This window comes from Coturnix japonica, chromosome Z (genome assembly GCF_054131305.1).
Source record: "Coturnix japonica strain WE chromosome Z, WE-NBRP24, whole genome shotgun sequence".
Taxonomy (NCBI): Eukaryota; Metazoa; Chordata; class Aves; order Galliformes; family Phasianidae; genus Coturnix; species Coturnix japonica.
Genome location: NC_140702.1, coordinates 54,859,115 through 54,879,602, shown reverse-complemented (window position 1 = coordinate 54,879,602; position 20,488 = coordinate 54,859,115). Strand labels below are relative to the sequence as shown.

General features: G+C 35.8%; 1 protein-coding gene across 2 annotated transcripts in view; it reads right to left on the bottom strand.

Moving 5' to 3' along the window:
- The window catches only part of ITGA1 (integrin subunit alpha 1), a 70,371-nt gene that overhangs the window by 36,270 nt on the left and 13,613 nt on the right, over nucleotides 1–20,488 (bottom strand). For both annotated transcript variants that reach the window (XR_014939397.1, XM_015848696.3), the window contains exons 2-7: nucleotides 10,744–10,864; nucleotides 8,201–8,313; nucleotides 7,125–7,213; nucleotides 6,920–7,034; nucleotides 6,142–6,269; nucleotides 165–313 (exon numbers count right to left, since the gene is read on the bottom strand). Coding sequence is in view for 1 of the 2 variants with exons in the window: in XM_015848696.3 (XP_015704182.1) it covers nucleotides 165–313; nucleotides 6,142–6,269; nucleotides 6,920–7,034; nucleotides 7,125–7,213; nucleotides 8,201–8,313; nucleotides 10,744–10,864 (715 nt within the window). In the remaining variant the exon portion in view is untranslated. The remainder of the gene's footprint in view (nucleotides 1–164; nucleotides 314–6,141; nucleotides 6,270–6,919; nucleotides 7,035–7,124; nucleotides 7,214–8,200; nucleotides 8,314–10,743; nucleotides 10,865–20,488) is intronic.

The following is a 20,488-nucleotide window of genomic DNA, read 5'->3' as shown; positions in this document are numbered from 1 at the left end:
ATTCAATAAATAGTTACTGCCACAAGTAACTGTCATTGAGGCCTTTTTATCCATCCTCTCCTTAAATCTCATTTAAAAAGCTAAAATTAAGTCAGCCACATCTTATTTTTGATAGTTGTTAAACTTGTTCCAGTCATGTCTAGGAAAATATTTTGTGAACTTACCTTGCTGTATCTATTCCAAGGGCTGTCATAGTTTGTGTGCCACCCCTCTGACGTATTCTTAGGGCTGCAGCCATCACTTCTTCTGTTGTTGAGTAGGAATTCAGGTAAAATTCATGGACTACAGTTTGCCCATACTGAACAATTCCAACCTGAAATACACCATTCATACTAAAAATCAACCACCATTAAAGAAAGTAGCTGCATCTCTTGCAGTGAGGTAAATGCTCATCCATAGTTGAAGTCAGGAAAAACAAAACAAAACAAAACCTAAACTCCATGTCTTTACCCCAAATATGAATCAGCTATAAGCATTTAAGCAAGACAAAGTGGAAAACAGTTAATGTCAATTTTATTATTTTTTTTCAAGTTTCTAAGTTGTTTCTTTATTAAAAACATGAACAAAGTAAAATGCATGCTCAGCTCTTTTTTCTTCCTGACACAGAGTCGTCTGAGATGCAGACCTGCTCACTTCTAGGACAAGGCACCCAGTGCCCTAGGAAGCAGTCATAAGTTTTCATAGAGATTTCCTTAAAGAACATGAGGCTGAATTTCATGTACAACTACTAATTCTATCAAAACATAAAGCTCCATAAATAGCTCCCAGTTGCGCAGTGGTAGGAATGCCACGTTGCAACACTGGTGGCCTGGGTTCGAATCCCCCCTGTGACGTAAGTGGTAGAAGTGCCGCTCTGCTACACAGGAGGCTCGAATCCCAGGGGGTTGGACTCGATGATCTCTAAGGTGCCTTCCAACCTGCATGAGACTATGATACTATGATGATGATGATAAATCAATAGACTATTTACTCTTCACGCAGCCTAGAAACAACACTCTACTGATATTTAGGCCTTTGGGGCAGAAAGGAAGACCTAAGTACCTGTATCTTTATGAAGACAAAAGTGCATAAGCATTATTACAAGAGGAAGTAAGCCAAAGTAATAACCTTGACAAGTGCCAGAGGAAAGAATACAAAATGGTGGCTCCTGAAATGGTGGAATGATGCAAAGACTCAAAAAAAAAATAAAATAAATCCAACAACCTTTCACTGAAATCAAACACAAATGCTCGAGGGAACCTGCTGCAAAAACAAAATGTAAAATGAAAAGATAAGCAATATCCTTAAATACTAATTAATTTCCCTCATTCATTTCTGTCACTTTTAATGTTTTGGCAGGTACTTGACAGCTTTTACTGGGAAGAACCCACACAATGTTCCATTAGCATATTTCAATTTTATGTTACATATGGCTATTTATAGGTATTATTTAGGATAATGCAGTATTACATGGCACATTTATGTCTCACTCATCTATTTTTAAAAGCACTCTAGCATGTAGATACTAAGCACCATTATTTTAGAGGTGGCTTAGTATGTCCTTTGCAATTGCTTTGAAAGTGTTTTCTGAGGTACTTTCATAGCCTCTCTGACTGTGTTTGATTGCTGGCATTCGTTGCTCATATCTAAATAAAAAGGAGATTTTGTCAAATATTTGGTACTAGACATAGATATCACAAACATTATGAAACATTATCTACATATCTACCCTGCAGCTTCTCCTGGGCAGCAGGGCATTAATTCTGCAGAGGGCTTCCACAGTTGGTTGGGCATACAATGTATTACAGCTAAAAGCAATCTTATGGCTCCAGATGCAGAATCTTACATATCTGATGCTAAATACAAACATTTTAACCTTTTTTCTCTAAGGTGCTTTTCTCTCTAAGATGCTTTGCAGCATCTATCTGTGAGAGTGACAATGAGAAAATGCTGTAATTGTTTCTGTTCTGTAGATAATACTACGTTCATGAGTGAGTTTTCTTTCTTCTCCTCCTTTTATTTATTTGTGCATGTGTGTGTATGTGTAAGCAGCCAATAAACTCTTTCTAATAATTATTTTATTTTGCTAATGATTATTAGCAAGTTGTCTCCTTCATATAACCTAATCTCAAAGGGATGCTGCTGATCATTTAAAATTACGATTTTAAGATTACTATTGACTGATGAAAAACAACCGCTTTTCATTATGTTTGGCCTTTTGGATCAGGAGGAATGCCTCAGTTATTTTAGGACCATGCACAAGAAACGCAGCCAGAGACTTCTGTTTGCCAGTGAGACTGCTTCTGTAGATTTAGACTTCTGCACTGAGGATTTTATTGACATTAAGGGTTAAACTGACCACTGACTTCTGCCAAGATCAGGGTAATAAGGATCTGCCTATCTTTCACTGTTCTAAAGATCCATGCTAATGTTGTCTTTTTCCTAAAAAAAGACACTGGCTTGTCTCATTTCCTACTTGAGAGGAAGCACTGTCCATGATCACAGCAAATAAACATTTTGAGCATTTCCTTCTCAGGAAGTGAATAGGAAGAACATCTGAGTCTGGAGAACTGCACTGTGTTGCGTAGCTTGAAAATCAGGAAGGAAAAGGGGCATGTGGTTATCTTGTGGGATACAATTGTTCTGTGAGACCCTTCCTTAGCGGTAACATTGAAAAAACCAGTCATCAAGTTTTACGCATTTCATAGCACCAGTAATGAGCCGCACCTCACAAAATGTAACCTGACTTCTCAGAATCCACACACAGTTTTAGGCTGCATGACCTGGTCTCCTGCAGGACCTTAAATTATAGTTCAATTTTTAAAATTAGAATTTTATTTCATGAGATGGTAATGAAGGTTTGAATCTAACAGAAAACCACTGAAGAAACACCATCGTTATGTGATAATAAACATCTTTAAACTGTACAACTTCAGAAAATACAATAGTGTTATGCTGATGAATATTAATTCTGCTCCACTCCAGAAAAGCCTGCATTTTTCCCAGCATTATTGCCCATAATCTACTGAAAATCTTTTTAATTCCTAAGTTTTCTACCCTAGCATACTACAAATTTTATGCTATACAAGGGAATAATTCTTTAGTTGTCCCCAGTTCCTATGAAAAAGGTGCTGCAAGAGAGAACAGGCAAGTAAAAGACTCTTCTACTTTGGGACAAAATGTTCTAAATGACAATAACTTACTGTTGTTCTCTCTGTTAGTGAATGCAGACTCTCTTTTGGAGAGAATATTCTGGCTTTCCTAATCAATTATTAAACCATGTAGTACATAGAAATTATGTGATGGGATTCACATCAGCGGGATGTGGGAAGTGCAGCCAAATCCAGCTACAATTTGTTTGGTCTAAAATACTCATAAGGAGTCAGACACAAATTACTTTTTAAGCCACTGAAGGTTTCTTTCTACAGTATTATTCTTTTTTTTTTTTTTTTAATGTTTCTTTAAAACACTTCTGTTCTTGTGGATGTTAAGATATGACACAACATGATTTACTAGTCCACTGATACAGCCCCTGTGGATATAATAAGATTCAGGCCAAATACCTATGGTTGTCTATCTCATGTATTAATAGAGAGAAAAAGCATGTTTTAAAATTTCTGAAAGCCATCACAATAGTGCTATGAATTTGAAACTGAGCATATCAAAGTTGTTTTGTTTTGTTTTTAATTTCTTCTATGAGAAGGCTGCTCATATAAAAAGGATTGAAAAAAAAACCAAAACACATATTCTCATATATATATTAAAAAAATAAATAAATGTTGTCTCCATAGAATTTAAAGGAGAAAAAAGTATTTCTCTGCAGTAGCATTAAGATATGGTATAAGGCAGAGAGAAATACTTCTGTCTTCATGCTATTTTTCACATTTAATCCATATTCCATTTCCTCTTCTCTGCTGTCATTTTTTCTTTACAGCCTCTATCCCTAAGCTTGGGATATGTAGCTTAAATATCAGTAAGGCATTATTTTTTAGAGAAGGGAAAGAGGAAAGAAGTATTTCTGAAAAATATTATAGTAAATTTAGTCTTTTTTATCTGAATCTTTTAGCTTTCACTTTCAAATATGCCAAATGGGATACTGAGGAATTTCTGTTCTGACTTGCCACAATCCTAATGGCTATTGTTCATGCATGGGGTAAACGAGAGTGGAAAATAATTCTTCTAAGTTGGTAATCAAAACATAGTTTTGAACAAGTCACACCCAAGCTAAGAAGTTATTCTGTAATCACTTCATTCCTTTCCTGAATGAGAAGAAAACAATCTGAAGTCAGTGAAAGTACACCGGATTTCAACGAGCTCAAAAATCCTGAGAAAATGAACATGGGAAAAAATGGTTAAAACAGAAAGTAAACAACTGCTCATTTATTTCTATTTTGTGTTCCTAGATGAAGTAAAACAAACCAGCCCGCTCTGCTGTTTCTCCTCCTTAGTCAACACTAGTTTAAATGCAGCTTCTGAGAAAAGAGACAGCATGGGTGGAAGAAGCAGAATAAGCCTCCTACTGCCTGTGGTTATGAGTGAGGTCTTAGGTAGGAAGCAGGGAGGAAAGAACAGGGCTACCTAGGATAAAATTATAAGGAGGAAGGGAGGGGAAATGTAACAGGTTCTCCCCAAATTCCTTCCATTTCCTTTCACCCCCCCCCCCCCCAATCTTTCTCTCCCTTTTCCTCTTCTTATCTGCCTCTCAAATGTTTCAGCTCTTTAGTAATCAGATGCCAAAGCTGACATTCTTGAGTGAATAAGCATACGTGTGAGAAGAAAGGGTAGCTATGCCAAAACTTGGAAAGAATGGATTTTGCAGGTGGAGACAGCTGGCTGCTGGAACATGAGCAGGAGATCAGCAAGGGGAAATTTTGTGCAGGACAAAGCAGGAATCAAAAATGAAGTAGAATAGGTGTGGCAAAAAATTAAGTATCTCAGGGTGAGGAACAGGGCGAGGGTGCAGTATCATTGATTGCCCTATGTATTTTTCCCATGAAGCCCTTTGGACACAAGGTAGTAATGATTTCCATACAGCTTTTGATCATCAAAGGGAAGTCTAGCTTTAAGTATTCTCCCAAGACACTATGTGTGCTTGAGTAATCACCACTTTAAGGACCACGAACATTTTTTTTCCCCTTCTGTTAAATCTAAAAGTGTTTTTCCCTCTTCCTCACACTATCTGGGAAAATAGCACATATAAGATAACAGGACACAAATGTAAAGGTGACAGTTTATACACAACAATTTACCAGCTAGCATTCAGCCCAGCCAACGGGGAACCTGGATGTTAATCCTGTTAACTTGGAAAATGACAGAGATACTCTCTATGGACAGTTGTATCCTTGACATCTGCAGGAGCTGATCAGAAGTAGTAAAAAGTCTGATTTTTGTTCTACAGCATGTCAAATACCATAAAGGATACTAAAAACTCCTTCACACTGGGAGGAGGGAGTGTGTCAAGTGACAGGAGATTCTTGTCAATCAAACTTTCTGTGTTAAAATATGTTTGCCCCTTCCTTGTGGTATGGTCAAACTGCTGTTTGCATACGCTGTTGAAAAGACTGTGAAACACATCATGTCCTCAACTGTGGTATTGGTTTTAGCTTCATGAATTCTGATGAAAATGTTCTGATTTACTGCAGCAGGGAATTAGGGTCTGTTTAGGAAGTGATGAAACTTCTGCCATTAATAACACGCAGCTTTAAAGCCATCTGTTATGTGGATTTCAAACGTATACTCTTGGTGCTCCATAGCACAAAATTTTGAACACTGCTCCAGAAATCTTACAACCAACGGTCTGAACTAAGAAGGCCTGTCTTAGAGAAGCAGAAATGTCCTTTGTGCTATAAAGAAGTGACTGTGAAAAGGAAGGAAGTAGGAAAGGACAAATCTCAAACTGCCTCACTTAAAACATGTAACTTCTTGTCACTCAATTAGAAAACTGAGGCAGCCTGAAAATAGTGAAGGAAGAGATAGCCTCCCTGACATCACTACTTAGCAGCAGAGACAGACTTAGTTGCTCTTTTCAGCTGCTTTCTTCTTGCACTTCATTAGAGTATGGTGTTATAATTACAGAGGATTCCATAGACGATGCTCTTATTTCCTGTGAATTCTTTACTTTGTCCTGCAAGTTAAATAACAATAAAATGCCTATTATTTTACCTGTGTTTGCTGAGGTCCTATATCCATGTTTCTCAGGAGACTGTTAAGGAAGGCTGTGACACTCTCCCATGGATAAATGCTATTGGACCCATCAAGGACTATGACTATGTCCAACTGGGTTTTACATTCTGCAACACAGATAGCCACATAACAATTGACTTAAATAAGGTGAAAATATATAATTGCAGCTATAATTATTTTTATGGTATACTAATAAACATATATCCCTCTATAGTCAGTCTGACATGCTTGATGCAAGCTGTAACTCAACAACTTTTCCATGGTAGTTCATGTGGTTTGGTATTCCTTTGAATAGCAAAGCACTGTCTTGCAAACTGATGTTTAGGAATGGGATCAGAAGATCACATAACTGGAATATTTACTGGTGAGCCTTCCTTATTAAATGCCATTTCCTTTCTGATATGTCAAGGGACCAGGCCTTTAAGATTTTTATATTACTAAACTGGGATTGTATTAAGTCTTAACAACATGCTGTCATTGTTTAACAAGAGTTTTTTGGCCTTAAGTAAAAAACACAAGCAACTATTTTTAGTAATTGTGTTTGGATGTTACGTAGCCCTTTAATAATTGTTTATACGAAGATAAACTCCAAAATTAGCAAGAATTTAGGTTATATACTGACAGTGAAAACATTTACTTAACTTGGTAATGCTACTAGCTAAGGAAAGGAGTTTGTGGTATGCCAGTGTGTATACATTCATCTTGTTTGGCACTTTGTATTTTCAGACACACAAGAGAATTCCTGTGGCATGCATACCTTGTACAGATGGAGCAATTGCTCTCACAGTTTCAAAAGTGGAGCTGACATTGGAGCAGACTCCAGTTGTGTAATGCAAACGCCCACATTTATAAGCATAGAGCGGTCCACATGCCTTTAAAAGATGAAAAAAAGTGAAATATTTGGTACAGTACCTAAGAAAAACACAGACTTCTTTTGAAATTGGCAAAAAGTTCTTTCTTACCAGAAAGCCTCCTTTCGGGTTAGTGACTAAGGTTGTTCCAAGAGTCATGTTTTCTTTTACTTCCATGACGTTAGGCACTGAAGTAGAGTCTATAAATAGATTAAAATGTTAAGTATTTGAGAATGTGAAAACAAAATGTTAAAGTATATATCTGCTACCATAGGGCTTCCAGCTTCTAAAATAAAACAGACTGACACTGATTCCATGAAGCATTTTAGCACCCCTTCATCCTCCTTTTTCAGTTGCAATGAACAAGAAAAAAATTCTGAGACTGGCCTTTATCCCAGAAAATTTGTCTGTGTTACTGTCTCAAATAGTTTTCTTTAACTACAAAAATAATAAAGTAAAAATAACAACGCTATGAAAGCAAAATATTATTGTTCACACAGTTTTGTCAAATAGAACACAAACATTTTTTTTTAATGTTGTCTTGCTATAAATGAATTATAGCTTTTATGTTTGCAACGTTTTAATTCTTTTTTTAATTATTTTTTTTTATTACTGACATCAAAATTTTCAATGGAAAAGAATTAAAAAAAAAAACAAAAAACAAAAACCCAAGGTGACAGGCATATTTAGGAGAATTCTTACCAAGGGGAAATCTCTTTCAATCTGCAATGAGTATCTCATGACACAAGACAAAGAAACAGATGAATATTTCTTCACCTTGTTTATGTACTTCAGTATGGCTCTTGCTAGTTAACGTGATTATCAAAATCCTACTGACTAGGCAATAGGAAGGCTCTCATTGGCTCCAGAGAGCTTTGGAAAGGGTGGCCCACGAATCAATGCTCCTCAGTCTTTCTGCCAGAACTGCGAAACCACAGTCAATCAGTGCCAGCCATAACAATATTTGGATAACACAGCCGGTTCCCATTTTAAAAGTATCTGTATGTTTTCCAAAGGCCAACAAGAAGCTTTAAAATAAAAATGTTTTTGATGTTGCAAACAGAACTTCCTTTGCATTTACTTCTGGAGTCAAAAGTAAATTTTCTCTATAAAAATTACATTTACTTCTTAAATAAAAATCTTTTAAGATTTGAACCTCCACATATCAGCTTCATTTGCTTTCATACCTGGTAAGTTCAGCTTTATGCAGGGGGATTGGCTGTCCCTTCCTACAGGGCATTTGTAGACATCTCCTGTTCTTTTCTCAGGTTGGCCAACTAATGGAGAACCAATAAGTACCCTGCAAATGAAATATGTTATATGAAATTTCATCTTCCACTAAAAGCAAGAAAATTGTTAAATAAAATGTATGTACATAACACACCTGCAGCAAGCTCTTCACAAAGAGTATAGGATTGAAAATAAGAGAAGTAACTAATATTCCTCATTCAGACACTATTCTGTCTCCTCTGTACAAAGGGACATGGAAAGGAAATATTCTTACATACCAAATGCATAAATAAATAGTATCAGTGGGTGGACAAAACACCTTGTGAACAGTATGGAAGGGAAGATATGTTTTATTTGTCTCATTCTTGATTGTTAATGTATTTTAGAGTAAAAATTCATTACTGAGCAGGGATCAAATTCAAAAAGAGAGGCTCACAAGCACCAAGCAGAATGTGAGTCAGCAGCTCAAAATATATCGCAGATGGCTTTTTATGTAATTGAAAAAAAAAAGATTATACGATCAAAAATCTCTTTTATAGTATTTTGTAGGCACTAAAAGTTAACGTTCACTTCATTTTTTCAACAGGAAATACTTTTTATAGATGGACACTGTTTTTATTCTCACATCTTTATCAGCCACACTACCCAGTGAATGTCTAACTCCATTAAGTAAAAGGAAGATGTCAAGTTAAAATGGAATTCATAGCACATGATGGAAACAGAAACCATGACATTAAGAGTAACAATTACGTAAGATTTGTTCCTGGACACTTAGGTGATTATGAATAACTACTGTCAGAACTAGTTTTGCCCTTAAACATAAATTAATGATTTCAGGCAGAAGATATCTGAACCAATTTCCAAATACAGGTGAGATGTCATCAAAGGATTTTAAAAAGAAGCTGAAAGGAGAATTTAAACCCAGTACACAATCCAGCTTCCAAATGTACTGAAACATCTCATTGTGATCCAGCAATATCTCTTAATATTGAAAAGCAAATTAAATGGTCTGAGCACATACAATATCTGACTGATCTTTAAAGCAGTAAAAAGCACATTACAGCATACGCCAAAACTTAGAAGCATGCACAACAATCTCTTGTGCACCTTTGACTTCCATTTAACTGCAGAAAAGCTGAGTGTTCTTGACATTGCACAAGAGGTGATCAATCTCAGTAGAACTATGCCCACACATAGTGTTTTTTTCAGAAAACAAAGAGGAGCCCTGTGAACTGAGGTAAGTGGTTTGAAAAGCCACTTTATCTGTTGGCCCAGTGGACTCTACTTTTTCTTTGAGAAACAAGTGCAATCAGGTTTTAAGAACATCTGTTTCTGTTGAAAAATTCTACCTGTGGTATCTAGGTAGTGTTACAGCAGTTGACAATGCACCACAAAAGCTTTGTATATTTAAAATACCAGCCTGCAGCTTTCTTGCTTAGCATGTTGTTACACAGCAGGAAGCTGAAAGCTTGAAAATTTAGCAACAACTTGGGAGTTTAATTTTCAGAGGTGCGGACACTCACTGGCTTATACTGTGGTCCTCCTTCAGCCAAGGGGATAGTAGTAACTTCTGGTTCACATAGCTTTTGCATGTACAGGGTTTCAGGACAGTCTATAGCAATATTACTTACTGCATAAAATACCTGCTCCCAGAATGAACACCATTTCCTAAAGGTCTAAATTAGCTCAAAAAAAGGTTGCTATTTATATTTCATTTTCTGAATACAGATGGGTATTTAAACATTCTGCAACAAAGACAGTGCAGAACTAGCACTTTCAAAAGTAGGCTTTGTGATTCCGTTTTAGTGAGCACTTCCCATGCTGGGCAGACTCTAAGAACCAAGCAGGCCTGATGCCTGAAGAAAGGAACCACAGAGGCACTGTGGATCAGAGTGGCCTGGCTGTCAAACAGCCACATGTCCTTCGTCCCAAGCTGCCAGCAGGAGTCCCTGGGGTTTATCAAGAATGTCAGATTGCTGGCAAAGCTTGTGGAAAAACAGAGATATCAGCTAACAACAATGCAGACCTCAGGGTTCCCAAACCTTTCACCATTCAATTGCTATTTCAGTCCTCCAATCCCATGATTTTCTTGTAATGTTAGTTCTTATGAGGGAAGAGCATAAGCTGCTTATCAAAAGACTGACAAGTAATAATAACAATAAGCACACCAAAATCAAATTTATAATTTGGGAGAGTTATGATAAGGAAATGGTAGGTGAAGATGTCCCAAATGACAATATATTACCAACTGAGAGACACAATTAGGCATCCCAAGAGAAGCTAAGAATTGTATAGCTAAACATTTTGACAGATAAGCTTTCTCTCCAGTCCTATCAGAAACTCTGAATGCTTCTTTATGATGGTTCATCACATTAAGAAATCTAAGACTGACAGAAAGAGATCCTGATTAAATACTGGGCTTAACGAGAAACCAGACTATAAAACTTGAGTCACTCAATATCTGATAATTTGAGGTTTAAACTTAAGAAAAGCAGCTTACCATTTTCCTTCCTCATTTTCATACTGTTGAACAGTGTATCCAAACATGTCTTCAAGAGACCCACTGAAGGTCATTGCATTTTTCACATCAACATTGGATGCGCTGATGAGGTGAAAGAGAGCTTAAGGGAAAAAAAAATAAAATAAAATAAAATAAAAGTAGCTATATGCATGAAAACCAAGACTTTAAGATAACAGGGTTTGGTTACTGAGGGTTGAAAATGGCATTTTAAGCATGTTTACCATAGCTACTAAGAGACTTAGAATGTACTTTCTCACACATACATACAGAGATATATATTTAGAGACAGACTTCTGCAGCCAAAACCTATATATTATTTTGGAAAGTCAAAATTACTGAATTACTAGTCAACATTCCCACATGTACATAAAAATAAGGCTTTTTCACTTTTCTATATTCTTAAATTCTAGCAGTGATTTCTTCCATCCTTGTTATGCTGAAGTCAATTTCAAATCATTAATTCATCTGCAGTGACGCCTTTATTACAGAAGAATCAAAACTTAGATTTATAGAGCATTAAGATTAGTTGAACACAGTTATACAGAGATTTCATCTGAAATAGGCATGTCACAATCATCTGCTGAAATTTAATAGTTAATTAAAAATATCAAACTCCATAATGCTTTCTGCATGTCAAACCATCCTAATAATGTCCAGTTACTGAAATACTTCTGTTACTCATTACTGAGATGATGATGTTCTCACAGAATGCTTGTTACTATAATTAAGTTCCCAAATGGTGAATACTAATCTGTCTCTCTCAGCATTTTATTTCCTGCTTAATGCAGTAAAATATCACAAAAGACTATTTATCACTTAGTAGGTATTTCCGGTTTCACTGGACAGCAAAAAAAGGAAAAGTTTATTCTGTGTTATTTCAGTTTTATTTCCTTCACTTAGAGCCAGGAAATACAAAACAGGGAACACACTAAAACAAATCTTACTTTTATTCTTATGAAAAGATTAATTATAAGCATTAAGAAAAAAATTAATGGCTGACAGTCTAATGGGAAAAAAAAATTGCAAGAAAAGTAACTCACACATCTTCTGTCTTCTCTAACCATTAAAGTATAGTTAAAAAAATGCTGCTGTTTCTCCTTATGTGCAAGGGAAATTTTCCTCCCTCTCTCTTGGTAATCAAAATGTAACTAAATCAATAAAATATCCCTTTAAAAAATAGTGAATTATTAAATATTTTTAATAGTGTTTTGAGAATAAATAGAATCACTTTTTATCCCTTCACATACCTTCCCTTCATTCTGCTGACAGAGGAGTTTCTTCACAACTATACAACTCAGAAAACTACCGTGACTTTTGCAATGTATTCGATATACATACGGTCCCTGAAGTTTTCTGAGTCTGAGATGTGGTCCGCTCAACATTTTTAATTTTAAAGAGCATATATTCCTTTTTCTATATTCCAATATAACAAGGACTGAAAATGTGAAATGCTAAACAAAGTAGAAGACAAGAAGAAAACGTCAACTATTTGCTACTCATTCCCCAAAGTCTCCTAATTCTCAGAGAGGTCAATTGAGAACTAGAAATACTAATAATATGTAGAATATATAAGATGTAGAGTTAGAAAAATTAAAAGTAGCTAGGAGGGGTCAGACTGGTCAGAAATAAAAAGGAGAAAACTCCAATGAGTAGGGAACCGGCCTGTAGACCTCAATGACAAACTGTGTTTTGTATGCTAAACGGTATATATTCAGTGGATAACTAGGTTAATGGAAGATCAAACTATAATTCACAAACCATATAGGAAGTGCATCTGGTTCAAAAACTGTAGAAATATTAAAAGGCTGGAAGAACACAAAGGAGGAACAGCTATCTTTTCTTTCTGTGTATCAACTTGCATTTACACTTGAAGATAAAATGCTACCCTAAAGACCTGATTTGACCCAGTAAGGCTACCATTTTCCTCAACTTCCAACTTCAGTTTAGCTAGAAATCAGATGTTCTGAAGTTTGATTTTGTGCATGTATTGTGTGGGCTATCTTCCTATACAAACACACTACGCAACCTCCTGTGGCTTTCATGTTCATCATAATATATCACGAGTGTATTGAATAATAGTGAAAGTGCACAGATGGCAAACTGAAGGGTAGAGTTTGAAGTGATCGGTGTTACACTGCCAACTAAGAACAACTTCATTTCAATGGTTTTCAAGGTTTTTTTCATTTTTTAGTATAATGTTGTAAGAAACTGGCAATTCACAGCTCTACAAAACTGAAATTGAGACTGTGAAAATGATGCTTTATAAGTATTACATAATGCAAATACTCATATAACAATATTTAGCGTGTATTCTTCCAGGTTTGTAATTTCCCTCTAGGTTTTATGCACTCTCACCTGATTCAAGAAAATTGGTGTTGTAAAAGTGAAAAGAGTACTGGCAGAAGCAGTGGAAAAACAAAACTACAGTGAAGTTGGAGAGAGTCTTGAAAGCTACATGGAAGGAGAAAAAAAAACCAAACAAAACAACAAAACCAAACCTGCATGTTTTTGAGACATATCGTACTTGGCTACATACATAGTCATAATCAGTGTACGCAAATTAAGATTCTGAACGATTCTGTGACGTGTTAATAGAATGACTAAATGGCAGGTCAAAGTACAGACCACAAACGCGCAACATAAATGTTTATCAAAGGATAAAACTGAAGTTTAAGCTTTATGTTCTCATTTTATAACAAATGAGGCACTGCAGAAGAACCGAGACAGGGACCATCTCACTGCTAATTTGAACAGAGTACGTACACTTGCTAGAGCACATGGTATTCATAGTTGAGTACAGTCTGTACCTATGCACGAAAGGTTAACACACAGTCACCAAGACAACAAGCCAAATATTATTGTAATAAAGTACTGCAAACCTAGAGTAGTAGCTCATACTTGTCCAGTAGCCACTAATAAGTTTTTTCCTTCCTTCTGTTTTACTTAACAGAAGTTTTAACCAGACTTTCATGCTGTCTGCCTGGTTGTTCTGTTAAACTAGACAAAAATGCTTAAAATAGATTTTCCCGGCACTCGTCTGTTTGTCTACTGCCTGGACCTCTAACATCTGCAGACGACTGCAGAATAGGCACCCATATTTTCTCAGAATAGATGAAAGTAAACATAACCAGAATGGCAGTGCAAACCTTAACACCTGGCTCTTGACTGCTAAAAAAAACACATTACCACAAATCATCCACACTAGATGACGCCATGGAAACTAACCAACCCAAGAGAAGAGACCAGCTTCAGTTTGGGCATTTTGACTTTGTATTGTCTGCAGCTAATAAAAATTGCACCATCTATAATCAGAGGTTTTTCTTGGAAAGGACAAGCTTGTACACTACAGTCAACAGGGCTTACCATGTTGGTTGCACACCACTTCTCTACATCAGAATGTGGCCAGAGTCACTCAGGTAGTCAAGCATTTCCTGCTATAGCATTTCAAATGCCCTTGTTCATTCCTCTGTAATTTTCTAGGAGAGCTTTAAATAAAGCAAGTCTGAATGCAGCCATGGAAGAAAAAGTAGAAATATCATGGGAAAGATGCACAACTGGAAGATAGTGGGAAAGTCCAAAAAAGGAAAGTCTGTAAGAGAGGAGCAGTCTGCATCCACCCTTCAATAAATGAGAAGTTTAAGACGAAAATTAAAATAACACTGAAATATCTTATGGACTTCTCTTACAAAAACATACAACAACAACAACAACAGCAGAAAAAAGGAAAATACTGCTTTGGTGTCTTGTAATGATATCAGAATGGTATTTTAAAGATCTACAAGCAATATAAGACTGCAATGTGGAGCAATATGTTTGATAAAACTGTTATGAAACCTAGGTGACAATAGGAAGGATGACCAAACTTATAAGGCAACAACTGACTGCCCCATTACAGTATTTTATGCTAATAGTTCACAAGTCTACCTGTCTCTACAGTACTCTGATAAAGCATATGGAGAGAGCAGCCTAGATGGAAGTTGCTGGGATGCATGCCAATTAGCCAGGGAAGCAGGACTGGGAATTGCCTTGGCCTCCCATGAAAACGTAATATGAAAACAATTGAAAATAATATAATTCTTCACAATTAGACTACTCCTGACTGTTAGAAAGAGAGGATTAAACATGCATTTGTTAGCAAATATAAATAAATAAATAAATATACACACACGTTTGCAATATGATGGCTCTAGTATACAAAAGCAGATTATATGCAGGTGCACTGGAGGAGAATCCTCACATTTTACATTTTACTTTATGTGTAATAATGTCACTGCAGCACTATATACAACTTATGAAATAGGGATTCAGTCACTGACATCCCAAGTGGAATAAAAGTCTATGTGGTACAATCATCATCTGTGATCTGGAAGGCCAAAGTGCTTTGGCCTTAATGCTGAAGGCTACAGAGGCTGTGGCAGAAGCCTGTACTGCATTCAGTTCTGGCTGACTAACTATCATTGTATTTCAAATAAAGCTGTAGATTAAGAAGAATAGAATGGAGAAAAGTTTAACTTCTGGAAATTTTTCAGTGGAGCTTAAACAGAGCTTTTTATTTTTCAAGGCTACAAAGAAACCTTTGTTTAATTTTGCCTCCGGCCTTTTCTTTAATCTTTAACCTTTGAAAAGCAAAGGACTTACTTTCTGGAGTAAGCCCATATTATTAAAAAAGGACTTATCATTAAATGTAGATAAATATAAAAAAAAAAAGAAAAGACAAAGAAATGCATGTTCATAAATGGTTCCAGGTTCAGTAGCCATGAGCTTTTCAAAGCCAAATTTCAAACTCATTAAATAAAGCTTCCTCTGCCAGCTTTCATACCGAATAACTTGTACTGGAAAATAGCTTTAAATTGTGGTGTCAAGCCTGAAAATGTAATGAATCGAAGCTTTGTAACGTGATCCCAGATGAGTAACTCAATGCAACAGTTAAAACTTGAGTGCATACAACAGTAGAAACCAAGAATATCTGCTCCGCTCAGCAGCCATCAGAATAAAACCATTTTGTCCAAAGCGTGGAACCTTTAAAATCATGCCTCTCACTGGAACATTTCTTAGCATTTTACAGTTTCTCACAGAAGGGAGAAAAAGTCTTAGAAATATGCAGTCACTTACAAAAAAAATGTGAGGTCAGCTACTAGTATACAGGCTTTTGGATATTCATCTTCCAATAATACTTAACAGTGTTCAAGAAACTAAAGTTCGTGTGTCTGCCTCTAGCCACATTCTTTTTTGTTGTCAAAGACCATTTCTTCCCACCACATCTGCTTCTTAACTTCCAACTACCTATCTACTGAACTTTTAAGATTAATGCTATTTATAGTCATTTGCAAGCAGTTCAAATTTCAGACAAAAGCACGGTTAAAAGGTCATGCATGTTATTTTCTGGAATGAAAATCAGAAGTTTAAACACAAGCAAAATATTAATTTTGTGCAAAAAATATAACTGAATAAACAAGGATTTCTTATACTAAAAAAAAAAAACCAACCAAAAAAACACAAGAACATGTTCTGCACAACACTCTCTAAAACTACTCAGAATCTGCACATTTTCTTCAGTGCAAAATTTCTCTAGATTGATAGGAAGGATCAAATGTGATGTTTCAATTGATTTTCTTTGACTTTCCTATATATCTATTTATGCTAGACCTTAGTTTTGCCAGCTGATGTCCTGCTTCGTATAAGAAAGCTGTGTAGCCTTACAGAGACCAGCACGAGAAGTCAGGTACAGCTGTTGATCCAGGAAACACATGCTAAAATCTTTAGCAAAAGTAAAATCCTGAGTGATTTTTCACCTGTCTTCATATTGTTAACTGAACTTCTAATAGGCTTATTTCCAGACTTCTTTTTTTTTCTGTTATGCTAATTAAAAACCCAAGTAGATTCAGTAAGAATATTTCACTTTCTTTCATACAAGTATAGAGCTTTTGAGTACCCAGAGCCTTATTACTATTATCATGCTAAATATTTTCTAAATATTTCTAAATATTCTTTCCAGATTTCTAACAATATTAACATTTATAACATGTTTGGCAGGAGGAAGCAAACTCAATTTTTCAACTCAAACAAGGAGCTCCAATATCTTTTATAACTTATGATATCACAAAAATCACTTCAAGTAACAGATTATGCTTACAACATTGTACTTATGACTCAATCTGAAGATATAGCCAGACTGTACAACAACTGCTTCAAGAAATGGTTATGGTTATGGTCAATTATCAGCATACATTTTTGAACCAGAGAATTGCTTTACAACACATCAGAGCTGAAGCTCACATGAAAGACCTTAGATACATACCAGAAATTCTGAGGCAGAGATGTTCATGTGTGTTCAACTGCTAGCATTATGTCTATTCTCCACCCAAAAATGGTTCATTTTGATAGAGTGATGACTTAACTGCAACATGCTCATTATCTTTCATAATTCATCATACTAATATACAGTTTACTATAGGATCAAGGAAAGACAAAGCAGTGAGTATGATTTACTGGTCAACAACATAAAGTTGGAGTAAATTACTAACTGTTAGTATTCAAATGTAAATGACAAATGTAATTATCTGTATTTATAAGTTTCTTATGAATCCACCATCCAGGTGGGGAAATACTTCAGAGTAAATTTCAGATGTGTACTATTAAAAGAAAAGTACTTGCAAACTACTGTGAAGTGGTAGAGAACACCTTTCTTATATTTCTGATAATAAGCCACCTGTGATAATTTTCACTGGAATACCTAGCACACTCATTTTCTTCACTTGCATCATTTTCTAGCAGAGGGAACTACTATGTTGCTCCAGTTTCCTATATTATGACTGCTTAAAGATAATAATTCCATTTTACCCTGTTCAAAATATTTACTTCAGCAGAGAACTGAAAACTCTTAAGAGTCCTTAGCAAAAGGACTTTCACATCATTTTTTTCAGACAATGTTGCTGTATCAAGGGCAGCTAACTATGAGTTGCAGTAGCAAAATGAAAAACAAGACAATTTTTATAACTCTAAACTCCATTCAACCTGCACAGGTTGATGCTATGACAGCCCAATGAAGAAAACACTTTTACTAAGTTAAATATCCTAGTCAAGATTTTTTTGGTTCAAACCTTACTACTGCTCATTGGTGAAAGGGAAGATAAACCAAAGCCAGTATGTTTACTTATCCTAGCTAAGTAAGAAATCTTCCCTTGCACTGAGTAGTTTTAAGAATATAAACCAATGTTACCATAGATTTTTAATTTTAACTGAGAAATCCAAGCAAATGACCCACAGTAGTACTTAAGTCCAACCACCCATGATCATAAATTACTTTCCAGTGAAGAAATGGCCACAAAAACTGCCATGGATTTATAAAATTGAGTATCAACATTGTGAATACTTGATGCATAATAAGTGTCTCATAAATAATTTCTGCTATTTTTAAAGATTAATACAGTCTGTAGAATGCAGTACATTTTGCTGTGTTACTGGTGTAGGGATTTCATTAGCAAGCCAGCTGAAAGCGTCACAGAATTAATGCTAGCTCTTTTTACTGCAAATGTTCTTTTTTTACTGGTCAAGAAATAAATCAAGAAAATTTGGAATTAGCCATTCAGAGATTTTAAGAGGAAGGTTTGTGTCCCTTCAAAAAAACATTAAAGCTAGACCCTAGCGGGAGTAGAACGAACTGCAGCTAAAAATCGCAGTAAGAGAGAGCTTTCTTTACAACCTATTTGGTCTACAGCATATCTTTACAGTTAGGAAAGGTTGGACTTATAGTTGCCAGTATACACTAATCAACATTTATTTTGTCATTTCTGAACTCTTAATGGGATTTTTGTGTCAAAATAGAAATAATACAGGATCACGCAAATAGATTTGCATGAAACATGTAGACAGCTTGCAATTGCTTAAGCAACCATAAATCTCTTAATCGAGAGGTTTTTACACTTGACTAGGCAAATAAGTGATTGCATATTATTATATTTGTAATAACTAATGTCTGAGATATAAGTGAAAAAGCACAAAGTCTTGCAATTTAGTCGACATAATGTAATGGTCTGGTTAATAAAACACAATGTTTCCATTGAAGCATAAGTAGAAATACTCAATAAAAACACCTTTCAATATAGTAACTTTTCTGACTTTTGACTACAGACCATGCTGAATGCCTTTGTCTTTCACAAAACAAGAAATACTGCTTTTGTACTTGTCACTCCATATGTGACATTTCTCCAGCCATCCCATCAGAAATTGTACTGAGTAGATAATGAAAGGATGAACAAGTTCTCTTGAGCTCTCAGTATCACAATTCCTAGTCCCAGGCTCAAGGCTCTTCTCCCTTGGATACAAGATTGACCATATTAACTTAGTCTTAGAATAGAATAATTCAGTTGGAAGAAAATACAGATGTTTCTAACATCCACTGCTGCTGTTCTCAAGGATGAAGAACCTTACCCAACACAGCATCTCACACTTCTGTTATACTGTAACTTTTCATTCTTCTCACTGCGCTGGTATTTGGGAATACTCCCTCATCATGCAGCTGCTCCTTTTCTGCCTTTTACTACCACTGCCCTGAAGTACCAGCTGAGAGCAAAGACAGCTGCTGCTGCCCCCAGGTCTGGCATTTCTGTCAGATAGCAGTTGTTCTCCTAGTAACAGTAAATAGATATATATCTGCATAAGCTCTTCGCCTCTTACCTACCCCATAGCAGTACAGCAATTTTGATTCAGGAGAGGAAAAAATTATACATGGATAAAATACTCATCTTTACAGAAGGGACAGAAGTGGTTTCACAGCAGCTATTTGAGTAAGACAAATGACAAACAATAATCAATTTTTCATACACACAAATCTGAACACTTATACCAGCATTAAATACTTGAAGTCACCAGGCTGAATGCTCAGGTCAACAAAAAAGGTAATTATCTTCAGCAGAACCTGTTGCAAGTTTCAGAACTTCAGAAGATTGTAAAGGAAAAGTTTGTGAGCAGTTGATAAACAACCATCAGACATCTTAAATGCAGCACTTGTTACCTAGCAACTGTAACTGTAATTTTGAGATCTGAAGATAAGGTTCAAGCCTTTGTGGTTAAGTCAGTATTAGCTACAAAACACAACTATAAGCTAAGACATTATCTTTGTCATGGAGATAGACTCACAGAATGGCTTGGGTTGGAAGGGACCTCAAAGATCATCAAGATAGTACATTCTTTGAGGATACCACATTTTCACACATACAGCTACCTGCCTTCATACACTGCCAGTGTTTCAATCCTTCTTTTGAAGTCTTATAAGTAAAAAGACAACTTCAATCACTTGTGCTTAGAAAACTAAGGATTTGTTACAAAGCTTTATGAGGAATTGTCTTCAAAAGCAAGATTTGTTTGACTGCCGTGAGATAGCTAAATTTTTTTTATTTATTTTTTTTTCTTTTATTGGAAAAACAAACTTTATTCAGGACTATTTTCTGAATCACAGAGACTCTGGTTGTAGCATGTTATGCAGCTACAGTCCCAGCTTTAAATCAGTTTTCCTTCCTATCATCCCCTACATGCCAAGAGATTCAGCACCTGAGTAAGTGTGTAACACTGCTTCAACATATGGAACAGAGCTTCCCAGAGATGTTTACAAAAGAGGAAGCACTTTTAGCCTAGACCAACAACTTATCAGAAAAGAATCTTAAGTTCATACCTTCGGTTCTGTATTACTCCTTAACCCTTAGACTCTTTCCTCACTATTCTAGGC